A 15,303-nucleotide genomic window follows, 5' to 3' on the forward strand; every position below is an offset into this window, starting at 1 on the left:
CACATTATTTGCACATTATTTGCAGAATCTCTTCTCTTTTTTCAGATTATAAGCTTACTTAACAGAAATTGTGGGAAATTTTGGCGAACTTAGCGTTTTTGAGCGATTTTGCTCGTTTTACCGCTTTTTCCCTTGTGTCATGGGGCCTGTATCACCCGCCATACACCAAATTTTTTGAAGGGAAAAAAAATGCATTGTGGGGGGGGGGGGTGTGTGGGGGGGGGTCAAAAAAAAATTAAATGTTTGAAATTGCCCATACTTTCAACCCCTGCAATATATAGTATATTGCCCAATTTGACTTCCAAAATGTGGCTTTACCACAGGGTTCAATGGGAGAATTCAAACTTTAAATGGCTTTTTCCGGAATTTCAAGTGCTTTTTTCCTCTGGCGTCAAAAAATTAGAATTGATTCCGGATCAAAGTTTCGCAACGAGAACGCGCATATTACTTAGGGCTTTCGAGATAAAAAAAAAAAAAAAAAAAAAAAAAAAAAAAAAAAAAGCCGCAAAAAATTGAAATCGATATTTTGCTGCTGTGTACTGTACATACTCAATGTGTAGCTGATACAGTGAAATTTGACTGCCACACTCTTGCAGCCAATGGGCTATTCCATTTGACATGCATACACCCCTAGATGGAGGTCATGACCTCAATCGCGCGCACAGGGTGTAGATATCAAATGGAATCGCCTATTCAGGTAACTTCATTTGAAATTCACACTCCCTGTGTGGAAGATTAAGGGCATGTCTTCCATAGGGGTGTATGGATTTTAACTGGAATAGCCCAATGGTTTAATCACCTGTTTGAGTTCTGCATGTAAAATCATCTGCAAGTAAGAAGCCCCCATGTCAAAAAAAAAAAAGCGGTAAATCGCACATTATTTCACATTATTTGCACATTATTTGCAGAATCTCTTCTCTTTTTTCAGATTATAAGCTTACTTAACAGAAATTGTGGGAAATTTTGGCGAACTTAGCGTTTTTGAGCGATTTTGCTCGTTTTACCGCTTTTTCCCTTGTGTCATGGGGCCTCTTTTTAGGCTGCGGAACGAACAAAATCGTACCAGGGGGCTATAGGTATGCTTTACTCCGGACTCCGGAGTGCAGAATAACCGCATTTTTGTTAACATGGTAATTAATCACCATAACGAACAATGTTAGGTGGATGTTATAAGCCTAGGTTACCCATTTGAAAAAAAAACCATTTAATACAAATCATACAAGTAATAATAATGATTATTATTATGTCTCGGCAACTCCTCTATCCTCATTTGTGCATTATGACCATGGAAAGATTGTTACAACTATTTTTTTCTAGTTATTCTCTTTAAAAAACTGCTTTCCAGTAACATCCACCGCCTGAACTGGAATTACATCTGGTTCCCATGCATTGCATTTTGATGTAATTTCGTGTTTTATCTCATTTTGAAACAAATTTACACAATGGTAGCAAAATTTCGAAGTTGCAAGAAATAGTGCCATATAATTTTAATTGCTTGCAATTTCTAATAAACATTATAAACAAAAATGGCAAAAGTCGGTACGTTTTAAAATTGAAACCTTTACCCCGATCATTGCCAAAACGTGACATAAGTCATATGTTTTGTTTCACTCTTAAACAAATATTACCTCACGCAATGTTACCTTATACGCTAGTGTGTGACTTCTCTTTTATAGCCCTAAATGTATACGACCCATGTGATTCTGATTTTGTTGTATCACTATATAGCTCATAATAATTATTATTGAAGAAAACCCCACACCAAACCATTTACAATTTTGTATATAACATTAGGAAACGAATTTGGAGAAAACCTTCTGTTTATAAAATACTATGCTGAGCCACCAGCCTGGGTGGCTCACGCTCCAGTAATTTCAGATGATTGAGCTCAGTAATACATCAAAGAATGTCTTCCAATTCATGAAAACAAATAAATAATCAGCTTATCGGATTAAAAGCTTAGAGGGAAGGTCTTGCTGCTCAGCGAGTGTTTGTAATTATCAGAAGGTTTTCTCCAAATTCATTCTCTAATGAATAGCTACTACAGGATCAATGATGTTTTAATACCTCGTTTTATATTTCTTTTTTCTGCCACCAACAGCTTGGCAAATTTATACACAGCCCAATCCGGACTATATGTTTCTGCAATGGTCCAGAACAGAAGATGACAGTCAACCCAACTCTACACGGAATGCAAATGGTAACACCAGTCACATGTCGCAATGACAGTCAACCAATCCCCAAACGGAATGCAAATAGTAACACCAGTCACGTGTCGCAAAGCAAAATCAAGTCAGAACGCATTAGAAAGATGGACTCACTTAGAAAAGAGTAGCGCACGGATTCGCGAAAGACTCATCTTTGATAATCGTTTCGAAAACTTTCATTTAGATCGCCACCAAGAAGATCTGAAAAGCAGCGAAGAAGAAGTTCTGCGAGATATATTTCGTGCCAAGGATCATATGAAGTTATCACTGATAGATTTAGCTCAATCGAAACGCCAGATTAGAAATAGTGTTTGTGATTACGAGAGAAAAATACGTCGAGGTTCTCATTCGCCCGTGTTTTCGTTGGAACGTGACCGATTAAAAAAGAAAGAGCGAGAACTAAGAGGACTTCAGGCTCGACTTCAGGGACCGAATTCTCAACTTTTGGCAGAACACGTGCAAGATGAGCTCAAAATGATTGAATATCGTAATTCGGTTGGTTTAAATAATCTTCATGTTGCAACGACACTGCCAGCGATCGGGACACGAGTAGATCCGAAGTTTGCATCTCTCAATCCGGAAGAGAATAGTCATTTCATCAATGAATATCGTGGCGGTAGTCACGATGACTTTGAGAGTTATGAAAAGCAAGATGGCGGCACTTCTAAGTCGAACAATTATGCGAGGCATCAACAAATGTTGCCACATTCATCCAGTGATAAACTGGTGTCAAGAAGAGATATTGAAAGTTCTGATGATAAAGTACCATTTGAAAGGGACACATTGAAACCTGCACCGATTAGATCAAAGAAAAGACCACGTCACCATCATATTATCAACTCGCATTCTCGTGTAAATATGGTGCGAGAATCGGTGACATCGTTAAAGGTTAAAAAGGATATGGACCATGAGCCATTAATCAATGCAGATTTCGCTATTCCTTTGTCACCTGTACCAGAGGAGAAGCCACCATCAAACAAGTTGAACCATCATCAGTTGCAAAACTTGGAAGAATCAATGTCTTTAACAAGTGAAACAGTTGAGAGAGAGTTCTCTCTCATAAAACATTCCTCAGAGTGTGCTGCAACTGATAATGCACAACCAATGGCAACATCGATTGATGAAATGACACATTCACCAGTGGCAGAACCTCTAACAGTGCAGGAAGACCTTCGAACAGGAGCCCTTCCGCCAATCATACCCATGAAAGACCTTCCAAAGAAGAGCAAAACAAGCAGATGTCGGACTAAGATGCAGCGTCAATTGTTGAAAGATAAAGATGGTCAACTAGGTGTGCTTTCGGCTGTTGATATAGCAGCTTCAAGACGAGAGAGGCACGCCCAGAAACGTCTTGCAGAAGTAAAAATGAAAACTAATAAACAAATCAATAAAGTAACGGCTTCAGGTAATAGGCGAAATCCACATCATCTCGATGTGGCCTTGCCAAGATCTCGAAAAACAGAGCTGGAAATGGACTGTAGCGTGCCTCTGGATGATCAAGACAGAGTATCAAAGGTGAAGAAAGATGTGGACGGAGAAGTCAGGTTACCACCCATTCGGGTTGATCCTTATATGTTGCAAGAATTGAAACGTCAAAGAATAAAACATCGAACAGAGTGTACAAAACTGCCGAAGCTTCCGTGAATTGGGCATTTGGCAGCATCTTTGCATAATGTCGATAAACAAAGTGATATGCCTTCTGAATCCTTTGTTAGGCCAAGAGCGGCATCTTAAATGGACTATGCAGCAAAGACAGCCCTATAGAGGAAGCTATGGCTTAACAGATATTCCAAACCTTTCCAGTAGGATGTCGTTGGTATCAAGGCCAAGAAACAACTAGGGAAGTGAGACGGTTGTTGCCACATACCTTGACCGGACCGGTTTAATCCACCAAAGCCTGGTCCGAAGCCCATGCAGGGACCTCTGGAGTTGGTTATCAAGCACATATGTAGAGAATCGTAGTGACATCTCTGTTGTCTTCAGGGAACTAACTGTACCATGACGAATGCACATCCTGAAACGGGTGGCTAAGGTCTGACGGTTAACGACACTGAGTGGTAGTTGCTACAATTGAAGAGCTTGGTTCAAAACCATGTTAAATCCACAAACACATGTTTCTCATTTACCTGTGCGATATTGCAATGAGTTGTGATGCTACAGTAATTTCAGTTGGATGCACCATTACAAAGCAAACATTGGATGGATGCACAGTGACAATTCTGTGTGAGGCCTTTGGTTCACCAAATGAGAACAATAGTCTGCATATTGTTAAGCAGCATTGTTGTGGTAAATAATGGCTTGTTGATGGTACAACTCATTGTTGCTAATGTCAAACTTGTCATTAGTAATTGTAATTGTATCACACAAGTAAATAAGAAACATGGTTTGGAAACAAGCTCTTCAATTAGTGGAGCACATGGTGATTGTGTTTTTATGTTGTACCGAAATTACATACACTTGGAGAGGTATGATTTTTATGATACACATATAATAGGAGATACGACGTAAACATTACCAGCTTCAACCGCGTTCTTGCAAACATGGCAAATGGTTGGGTTCTAGTGAGATTTGAGTTATTCGTATAATTGTACCATGATGATGTGCGATGCAGTCATATTATTTGGCTGTTTGGTTTAATTAGGTTTTGGTATAAATTTATACATATAAGATGTTTCTATATAATATCAGGAAATTTGCAACTTGCAAGGCTGAACTACCCTGTTGAACTGATATTTCCTAATTTGAATGAAAGAGTTGTGAAAGAGTTGTGAATGAATGTCCTTATGTTTAAACTTCTGTGGCATCTCTTTGAATAAGTTCATCAGGACTGATACAATTAAATTAAATATCAGATTATGTTGTTCAAGTCCATAAATTTACTCACGTTTTAGACGTTTCATCTTCCGTGCGGAAGATCTAGATTTCATCAGTAATGCCATGGCATGTTTTGCAACTATTTTTTTTTAATTTACAAGAATTTCTTTGCGGTTTTACTCAATTATTATATTGTAATCAAATGCAGGGTACAGGCTTTAAATGTGATATTTAATATAATGCGCTTTACGTAATCATGGTAATTAAAATTGGTGTGAGATTAACTGAAATATGATAGACGAGGCATATTTTGTAAGATATCTTCCCAATTAAAGATAGCCTATATCTTAATCATAAAAAGTGTAAGATTTGACGCATGATATAATAGCTTATAATGAGCATGACGTACATTTGACTGGCATATTACCATGATTACATTTGAGAAGAAGTTGTTTGTAAATAGGGTGTGGCGGTGTGTGGTGCACGGTGGGGTGTGTGCGGGTTGAACGAGTGGGTTGTTTATGCTGGTTGGATATGTGGGGTGTGGATATGGAGTGTGTTTGTGAAGGTGACGTGAGGTGGTGTTTATCGATCATATAATACATTGACATGATCCGCCATGAGCAATTTTGATCATAATGTCGTCTTGCCCGACTCTGCAACACCTCATAAAATTCGAAATTTGAATAATGCTGATTCTGCAATACCCCTTGACAAAAGTTTCCGGTATTTATATATTCTCATTGTCTGCAATTGCCTACGATCATACAGTTGGATTTGTAGCTATTTGTTATGATCTTAGGCCTATTTTACAAAAATGATCATATGAGCAAATTAAACAAAATAGACGTTTTGCTGAGCCTTTCAATTTGCCTTTGCGGATGATTTTGGTCAGGTCGCCGCGATGAACATTTGGCACAGTGTCATCGCCCCGATATCTTCATGGCAGAAATCGCCATGGTAGGTTGAATCCACAGCCACGCATGGCCATCTTGTTCCGACCTTTGAGACGCATAATGAGCCGAGGGACATCCGACTAAGGCTACTAACAATAGCCTGGTAATTGACCTTTCTGTGTGTGAGTGAGCATGTATACGCCATGATGAGGTCAATGGTCATACACTGCCTCCACGAGTGAGTGGAGCTAGCCTACGCTGCGCTATAGTTCGGCACATAAAATCAGAATTTTTGTAAGTTTTTGAGTTCAAGACGCAAGCTTCATTCTCAAGACGCAAGCTAACGACTATCATATCCGTTCAACACATATATTCAAGTGCAAGGAACAAAATCTGGCCTCTTTAGACTAAATAAATTACGGGAGATATTCATAATTTTCTACCCCGTATCCAAAGATTTATCGTCTGAATATCAAATCGTGCATATAGCACATTCACGTGTATCGATCCCGGGTATTCATTTCAGTGTCTCTGCTGTATAATGTAATTATTAACCGGGCGATGTCGGTGTGTATGGGGGTGCGCATGTGGGGGTGGGGTGGGGTATGGGTGGGTGGGGGTATAAATGTGAAGGGTGTGGATGTGGGGTATGTTTGCGAGGGTTGTGGGCATGGGATATGTATGTGTGAGGAGTGTGGGGGTATGTATGTGTGAGAAGTGTGGATGTGACATTTGAAGGGGGTGGGGTGTGTATATGAGGGGTGTGAGTGTGGGGAGTATGTGATGGGTGTGGGGTATGTATGTGAGGTGTGGGTGTGTGGGTATATGATATTTAAGGAGTGTGAGTGTATGTATGAAGGTGAGGGGTGTGTATATGAAGGTAGTCCTATATATGTGAGGGGCGTGGGGTGGGTGTGGAGGTTTGTATATGCGATGGGTGTGTGTATGACGGTATATGAGGGTCGTGGGTGTGGGAGTGGAGGTATGTATGTGTGTGAGGGTGTACATAGCTAAGGATTGGCGTATGTATGTGAGGGATGTGGGTGTATGTGTGTACTGCTTCCCCCACCCTCGGCTTGCCAAAATTGCTCCCCCTTCAGCTCGCCAAAAATTAATTTCGTGCCCCTCCCACCAGGGCTCATACTTATTGCACAGCCCCTAAGTTCTATGACATGATTTATGTGTTAGCGTTAGTGTTGTCATGTGTTACATTGACTTGATACAAGGTGAGCAATTTTGATCACAATGTCGTCTTACCCGATTCTGCAATACCTCAGTATATGATTCTTCTAAAAGCTTCTAAAGCTGAATTTACACTGACTGAGCGAAGAGCGACTGATGTTTTTCACCAATCACTATGGACCACAATGACCTCATATCAATGACACAGTTCTCTAATCTCAATTAAACAACCATAGTGCAAAATGTGACCGAGTATGAGTTTTTGTACCCAAATTTTCAAAGGTCATTCAATGAATGAACAAATGTATTGGGGTTAAAGAAATGCGCCCTGATAAATGAGCATGTTGTGGATCCTAGTGAATTAGGTAGAACGCTTGTTGCTGCTGTTTGGTCATAAATCAGTAGGTCATTGCTAACTATGATTATCCGCCAAATGTCCTTAATTACCCGGGGATGATTACGAAGAATCGCATAACAAATAATTTATAATATGCAAAATAATAGAAGTTCGACATTTTACTAATCAATGCACTAGTTGTAGAAATATCCAACAACGTGTGTTTTTAGCATAAGGTGCTATTTTGAGAAAAAATAAACCAATGTAGAGAAAAGTGAATTAAAAGTGCTCAAGATGAAGTGTTTTTGTATTGTGTCATCAGTAACCATGGTATCCATAATTATAAGTCAATTGACGGATGACAATTTGATCGGTGTATTCCAGCTTATTCCATTGGTGTCCACAATCTTTAGAACACTTTTATACAAATGTAGGATGAATGAGATATTCATTAATCAGTTTATTTATTTATTTTTGATTTCTCTCTTTCTTTCTTTCTTTCTTTCTTTCTTTCTTTCTTTCTTTCTTTCTTTCTTTCTTTCTTTCTTTCTTTCTTTCTTTCTTTTCTTTCTTTCTTTCTTTCTTTCTTTCTTTCTTTATTTTATTATTATTATTATTATTATTATTATTATTATTATTATTATTATTATTATTATTATCAGTGTTATTATTAATATTATTATTATTATTGTTATTTTTAAGAATATTATTTTAACTTGATATCATTATTAAAATAATCATAATATATCATCATCATCAAGGTCATCATCATCAACATCATCATCTTCATCTTCATCATCATCATCTGCATCTTCATCATCCATCATCATCATCATCAACATCTTCATCTTCATCTTCATCATCATCATCTTCATCTTCATCATCTCCATCATCGTCATCTTCATTTGACAAGATGAGAAAATGATGATGCCATGCATGCCATCATGCCATGTCTTCCAAATTTTCCAACACTCGCACACGCAGCAGGAGAGTCTGGGTCTGGCGCTATTTATATATTTTGCCTCTGATCATGCACGATCATGATGTCGATTGGGCGTTGGTTCCTGTAGCTATAGAGGGCGACATGTGTGAAAAAGAAACGAAGAGGCAGGGTGAATGACACTGATAGAATATTTTGTGGGCAACGTTCCTGATTGATTTTTGATTCAGTGACATGATCAAAAAAGGTTCAACTCCCCGGGTTCAACTTAAGCGTTCAACTATGGTGCGAGAGGTTGCGGGTTCGAACCATGGCGGTGGTTTAGTTTAACACAACCCCGAACACAACCGGCTCAAGCTTGTCATTAATAATAGGCTACCACAAATAAATCGGATAAACTTCACGATCAAGGACGATCACTTTGCCAGTAATTTTATATTAACAATAAACTTCCAACACCAACCTTTCTAGTTCAATTATTTCAGTCAAAATTTCAGTCCTTCCCATTTAATATAATGACAAAATCGAAGTAACACGCTACACCTTAATATCGTGACAGTTCCTCATTTGCTCGCCCTATTCCTTTTAAAAGGAATTTATTCTTTATACGCTCAAGAACCCCAAAAGGTTCCTGATAGAACCAAAAGGGGTTCTAAAGACCTTTGTAGAACCTTTAAGGTTCTTCAAAGAACTGTCCCTGGAGAATGCAGGCTGTTAAGAACCAGGGCCGTCGCTAGAGGGGGGTATGGGGTGGGGGGTGTGACACCCCCCAATACACAATTTTGTCGGCAAAATTTGATTGCTGTCGGCAAAAGCATGTGACTGTCGGCAAATGTAGTCAAAGGTATGTGTGACTGTCGGCAAATTGTGAGAGCCATATAACCGATTAATCATGTGTTACGTAATTGTGGTGTTTTAACGTAATATACCTACCGTGAATGGTATAGTAGTTACTAGTTAATAAAAATTGTTTTTGAAATTGTTTTTGACTCCTACCCCCCTCATGAATGTGTGCCAAAAATCTCAAGCTTTCAAAGAAAAGCTTAGTTTTAAAGTTATCGTTTTTCAACAAGTGACAAATTTAGCTTGTGAATAAATTGCATTACGATGTTTATCATGTTTACTAACCCGGTGTACTATAAAATAGTGCACTTGGCTAGCTCTGGCTAGTTATATCGAACGAGCTACTACCAATAAATATTTTATACGCACTTGGCAAAAAAATGCAATTCGAATATCCATTTCATATGTTTAAGATATAAATACATGATAGCAATCAGTGAAACTCGCTCTCAGTACTGAAAGTTATTAAATTGGTCATACTCAGGAGCTCGGGGTTGACGAAGCGGAGTTTAAGTTAAGTTTAAAAGTTGTATAACTTTTAACCCTTTCGCACAAGGCCGTGAAAAAAATATATTCAAGCTAGGTAAACCGTAAAACTAACACTGAAGCCAGGGGGGCCACTTGTATTTCAAGGTGGACACCATGCTCATGTAAAAAACAAGTAAAAAGGGTTGTTTTTCAGCATTGGGCAAGTACAGCGCTGTACCTGTTTTTACATTCTTAGCGTTAAAAAAATGGCAAAATACTTGTTTAGGGTATGTTTTGCATGCGCTGAGTAATACTTGTTTAGGGTGCGTTTCAAGAGTCCATACATGAGCATGGTGTCCATCACGTAATGTAAGTGGCCCCCCGGGCACTGAAGTTACAGTACACTGAAATGTTGTGTTTTAATTTTCTGCCACATTAGTTTATATCAACACAATTATTTTCATATGCGCGATCTATTAGCTTCTATTATCATGATTATTTGCCTTTCGTCGGAGAAGTTGTCTAAAATGACATGATACAGTGTTGTTTACTGATTTCACAAAATAAAAATCGAACTTTTCGTCGCGCACCTGTGAATTGGTTCTTAGATTGGGCAAAGCTGTCAAACAGTACTGTGCAGTCAGACAGAGCGAGTCATCGGATCAGACAGGTTGTGTGGAGGCTTATATGACACATTTGTAGGGGTTGATGCATGTAACTGTGTATGGGGAAAGTCCGGCTGATTCACACTTTAATTAATTTAATTAATCAGACCAATTAAAACTGGCTGTAATTTTAAATTTTTACCAAAAGCTACCAAAGGACAACACTATAGCGACATACTTCGCAGCGAAGGTTTGTCTCTGACAGCTCAGCTAGCCTACTGGTGGTGGACTATTATTTACATGTCACGTACAACTTTTGACTACCAATATGCATGATAAGGTAAGTACTAATTGTCCTTTTTTCTGTCCAGTGTGAACTTGAATAACTGGATATGCATGATTTGTGTCAACTAAATTGTGAATTTTCAGTGGTAACCAAAACAAATCTTTAGCTGTCATAATAAGTTATTAAACTGTCATTTGTGGCTTCACGGTTTAAAGCACTTTAGTTTTGGGAACTAAAAAGCTCTATAACTAAATGTTCGCCATGTTTTTGGTGGTGTAATGCTGTATGTAGCAACATGTGGGAACAACTGTTTATCAAGTGGTTTGTAAGCGATCTTCATGTGTCTGTTTGAGCAATCAGGCCTGAGGTAAGGAAAGCTTATTTTATTTCACTATTTTTGTTGATATGACCATGGAAGTATAGAGACCGGACTGGAACTATTATTAAAAGTTGGCAAACACCGAGCTTATAATATGTACTGATTTATATCAAGTTGTGTTTTTGCCCTTTTGCATACCACATCAGCATTTGAAGGTAAAAGTAATAAATAAATAAATAAATAAATAAATAAATAAATAAATGAAGAGATTATTTTTCGTAAGAGGTAAAAAAGTGTTATGCATGGTGTATCACATATTCAGCGAAGGTAAACTGAATAAATAAATGAAAAGAGCATTAATGTTTCGTAGAAAAAATATATACATAGCATAACGCAAAAGTTAAAGCAATGCATAAATTTTAGAGTATTTTATGATACTTTTCAAAATTTATTTTATCTTTTGTATAAAATATTTCAAACTATTTCACTTTGAAATATTTAATAAAGGGTGTTGATATAAAAAAAATCTTTTAAAGGTTCATAATGCGTGTACGATTTTAGAAAGACTAATTTATAATGTTTATGTTAATTAAATATTTACGGCAGTAGGGCACTTGCATTACACTTTTCACAAGAAAATTAAACTACTGCTGCGATGCAACAAGCACAATATGTGGATGTTTAAATATTTGCATTATTAATAAGTTACCTATACAAATTGCAAATAATCATCGATTCTTTCATCGGAAAAGTAGATAAATGGAAATTGATTTTGATTATTTGAAACTTTGGTGTGGCCCACACGAAGAGATAAAATAAAAGGGCCGACATTGATAGAACTAAAAGTTTTTCTTTGAACTAATGATGACCTATTGAATAAGCATTATAAGCGTAATGTTATTATTTGTGAATTCTAATTTAAAGGGTGTAGCCTATATCATATGATTAACTTTGGGTGTGGTTTTGAAAAAAGTTATAACTTCTACGTTGACCCAATTATTAACCTACTTTCTATAACCTATTATTAAAATTAATAAAGTACAAAGAAATCTGTATTATACATTATTTTTATGCAGAACAAACTTAGTATTGTCATTTGACATTGAAACCTTAAAATGGTGGAATCTTTTATATTTCTGCATAAAGAAAATAATCATTTGGTTCCAAATAATGGCAATAATTGTGATTCCCTCAAAGGTCATCACTTTTATTTCAGCAAGTTCATCGAAGTAAAGTTCCTGAAGTCAACAGTTCAGTGTTAATTCTCCTGCAGATAATTACCTTAGAATGAAAGGTAATTTTAATTTTAACACATTATTTTTGACTTGTTCTGTGCACCTGTATAATAAGTTCAGCTCATCAAATGGGTCGGTAACCATGGTAACTCAAAACTCTCTCCGTTTCCGGCATATATATAGTACCTTTAAGTTACGCCTCTTCTTGTCTTTTTCCAAATGATACTATAGGCCTAGCTTTACTTTCGGGGAGCTTCGAATAGTTCCCTGATTTTATAGGTCTTGTGTTTTTCAGTGAACCCGTTTGTCTGTTTGTTTGTTCACACTGTGTGATCGTTTTATTTGTAGGCTTATTATAGAGTCTGGGCAATAAATAAGAAACTCTTAAACAAGACGTTATTCAAAACTTGTAAATGTTTTAAATCGGACCTCAAATTCACATTTCAGTAAAAAATTCGAGCTTTGGCAGTATCCCAACTTAACAGATTCCAAAATACACCACCTAATAACAGCGTGGTGCAAAATAAACATGATATAAAACAACACTAAACACAACCCACCATTTATATGCGACAAATTAACCCGTCCACCCACCAAGTTCACCATATCCAACCCACTTGCTATGATAATGGTTCTTTTTTACAGAACTTCGGTTCATTTTATTTGACAATACATTCTCAAGGACGTTATAAGCACTCTACAAATTAATAATCATGACACATGCGAAAAAGCATTAATAAAGAGAATATTTAAATAAATAAAAATAATTCCAAAACAAGACGTTTCACAGAAAACGTTTAAATGCCGATTTACTGAACGTTTTTTTGCAGCAACACATAATGTAGCATATATTAAATAGTATTGACAAAATATTTTTGAAATGTTGTTACTCTCTAAATGTAAAAGAGTAAAAAACTCACTCCCGAAAAGAGTAATTCACTTATAAGACCACTCAAAAAGGAGTGAAATGTGTTTTTTAACTTTAAAACCACTCAAAAAAGAGTGAAAACTCTTTCAAGGAGTTAAATGAAGGACAACTCTAAAAATGTGTTGTCCTTCATTTAACTCCTTGAACGAGTTGAAATTCACTCTTTTAGAGTAGTTTTCACTCTCTTTTTTTGAGTGGTTTTAAAGTTTTAAAAACACATTTCACTCATTTTTGAGTGGTTTTATCACTTGAATCACTCTTTTGGGGAGTGAGTTTTTCACTCTTTTACATTTAGAGAGTAGAGTGGGGTTTTTTTTCATACAAAACGTTTTAAAACGTTTTTCGCGACCTTCATGAATTAACCCGGCATTTAATGTATTATTAAAACGTTTTGACAACGCTTTAAAACTTTAAAACGCAGCGTTTTAAAACCATTTTTGTTTTCGCCAAATTTCGCCATTGCAAAACACACACATAATAAAAAACCCTTTAAAAAGGGATGTACCGGGACAGTAATGATTTCATGTGAAGATTAAATAATCCTTCTGAAAGATGCTTGTAATGTGTAATATTTGACAGGCGAGACATGGTTTTAAAATGACAATTGTGATTCAAGGATGTACATCTAATTGATTGGCCTTGGTTGGATGCTTGCAGTTAAACATATGGGGTAATCTCTGATAATTATGTGATATTGTTGGCTGGCAAAATAGGGAGATTTTGGATGGTGGGAAGTACTGGTTGATTGGTGGTAGGGCCTATTGGTGAAAAGGATTAGTTGACGCTAATTCACATGTCCTCCTACTCAAATATTATTATCACCAGGTTTGGATGGCATGAGTAGGAAGCAGACACTGTTAGGGTACAAACACCCCTACACATATACCCCACATACATGGATTGCTAAATGGTCTTGTGGCCTAAAAAACAACCGACGTTCGCACCTTAGGGCCTATATTATAGATTAATTCATTCATAGCTCTTTTTTTTTTGAGAATTTAAGCATACAAAGTAACAAGCAAAATTTCGAGAAATATTATTTTTCGAAAACTTAACCCAAAAATAGCACCTTTAAAGCCACACTGTGAATGTAAAAAGTGGTAGGGTATTCTAAAAGATAGCCAATATTCTAAGTAACAAAATTCAATCATTACTTAGGACCTATGCCCTAAGCTTCATTCTAGTTGTGACATATTTGTCATCATAAAAATAGACCCAAATATTTGAAGGTGAAGTGTGCATCAATAGCTTTTGGTCATCATCGTGTTACCAGGAAATGTACATATTTCCAATATTCAGTGATCTTGCCCGGTGATCTTGCTTATTTATTAATAGGCCTACAGGTCTTCGATGTGAGGGATTCAACTTTTACCATGTTTACTGCATGTTGCATGGTCAAACATGTTACATGTAGTTGAAAATTATCCAACACATAGGCCTATTAAGATAACAGACCACCACAGACAGACCACTAGGAACATGAATAGAGTAAGATGTGTAAATTAAATATGTCATCATAACTCAGCAGGTAGCTCTCACCAGAGATATTGGATCACATACCATACAACACACTGAGATACTGAACTCACACAAAGCATGTATGGTACCCGGTGTGTCTGCCCACATGATCCCATAGCCTGCCAAGATAAGTGTTCTAGTGAAGAGAACCAGCAAAACTTCCTAGTCTAGATTCAGAAAAATTATTTTCCTAAAACATATACCTATTTTACCTTACCATGCAAAATCAACACAATATTTCTGATATCCGTTCAACCACAAGTTATATGTTTACACATTACAAGCATAAAACATCATAAAAACAACTTGATTCAGGTACGTGCTTTCTTCATGAATTTCTGTTTCATACATAGCCTAGAAACAGCAATTTTTTATATCCAACTAATAAGTACCGCGGCCAGCTTTGCTGGCCCCGGTACAAAAAGACACAAAACGAAAAGAACACAATTAGTGCAATTAAAATATTGCTATTGCATCTTTCTATGCTCAATTGTTGAAAGTTAGTCATGTCCGCAACTCATCATAACGCGTATTAAGATTTCCTATGTTTCGACTCGGCAAGGCAATAAACTCTAATTAGTAAATCAATCAATTCAAATAGTCACTGTTTGATTACTATCTACAGCTGCTGATAGGTTTGAAATGAATTTAACTGATAGAAATGTAGCCATCAAGTTTATCTGTTTTGTTTGAGTCTAGAAATACCGCGCGGGGCGCTGTTACAG

At 36.9% G+C, this 15,303-nt stretch overlaps 2 protein-coding genes across 3 annotated transcripts in view; both read left to right on the plus strand.

Annotated features, from left to right (window-relative positions):
- The first annotated feature begins 2,104 nt into the window (after window positions 1-2,104).
- LOC140157153 (uncharacterized) lies at window positions 2,105-4,820 on the plus strand. Its single transcript, XM_072180240.1, has one exon. The coding sequence runs from the start codon at window positions 2,223-2,225 to the stop codon at window positions 3,849-3,851; it is 1,629 nt and encodes a 542-aa protein (XP_072036341.1). The 5' UTR covers window positions 2,105-2,222; the 3' UTR covers window positions 3,852-4,820.
- Window positions 4,821-10,385: 5,565 nt separating this feature from the next.
- Window positions 10,386-15,303, plus strand: part of LOC140157154 (E3 ubiquitin-protein ligase TRIM36-like) — a 62,849-nt gene continuing 57,931 nt past the window's right edge. Inside the window, exon 1 of one of the 2 annotated variants that reach the window (XM_072180241.1) lies at window positions 10,386-10,632. In XM_072180241.1, the coding sequence (XP_072036342.1) occupies window positions 10,621-10,632 (12 nt within the window). In that variant the 5' untranslated portion in view covers window positions 10,386-10,620. Of the gene's footprint in view, window positions 10,633-10,881; window positions 10,946-15,303 lie in introns of those variants that run through there. The other variant, XM_072180243.1, reaches the window with a different exon arrangement.

The sequence above is a fragment of the Amphiura filiformis genome, chromosome 7, assembly GCF_039555335.1.
Source record: "Amphiura filiformis chromosome 7, Afil_fr2py, whole genome shotgun sequence".
In the NCBI taxonomy this organism is placed as follows: domain Eukaryota; kingdom Metazoa; phylum Echinodermata; class Ophiuroidea; order Amphilepidida; family Amphiuridae; genus Amphiura; species Amphiura filiformis.

Excerpts from the sequence above, each read along its gene's own strand:
- LOC140157153 (XM_072180240.1), top strand. The coding sequence starts at position 2,223 with ATGACAGTCAACCAATCCCCAAACGGAATGCAAATAGTAACACCAGTC.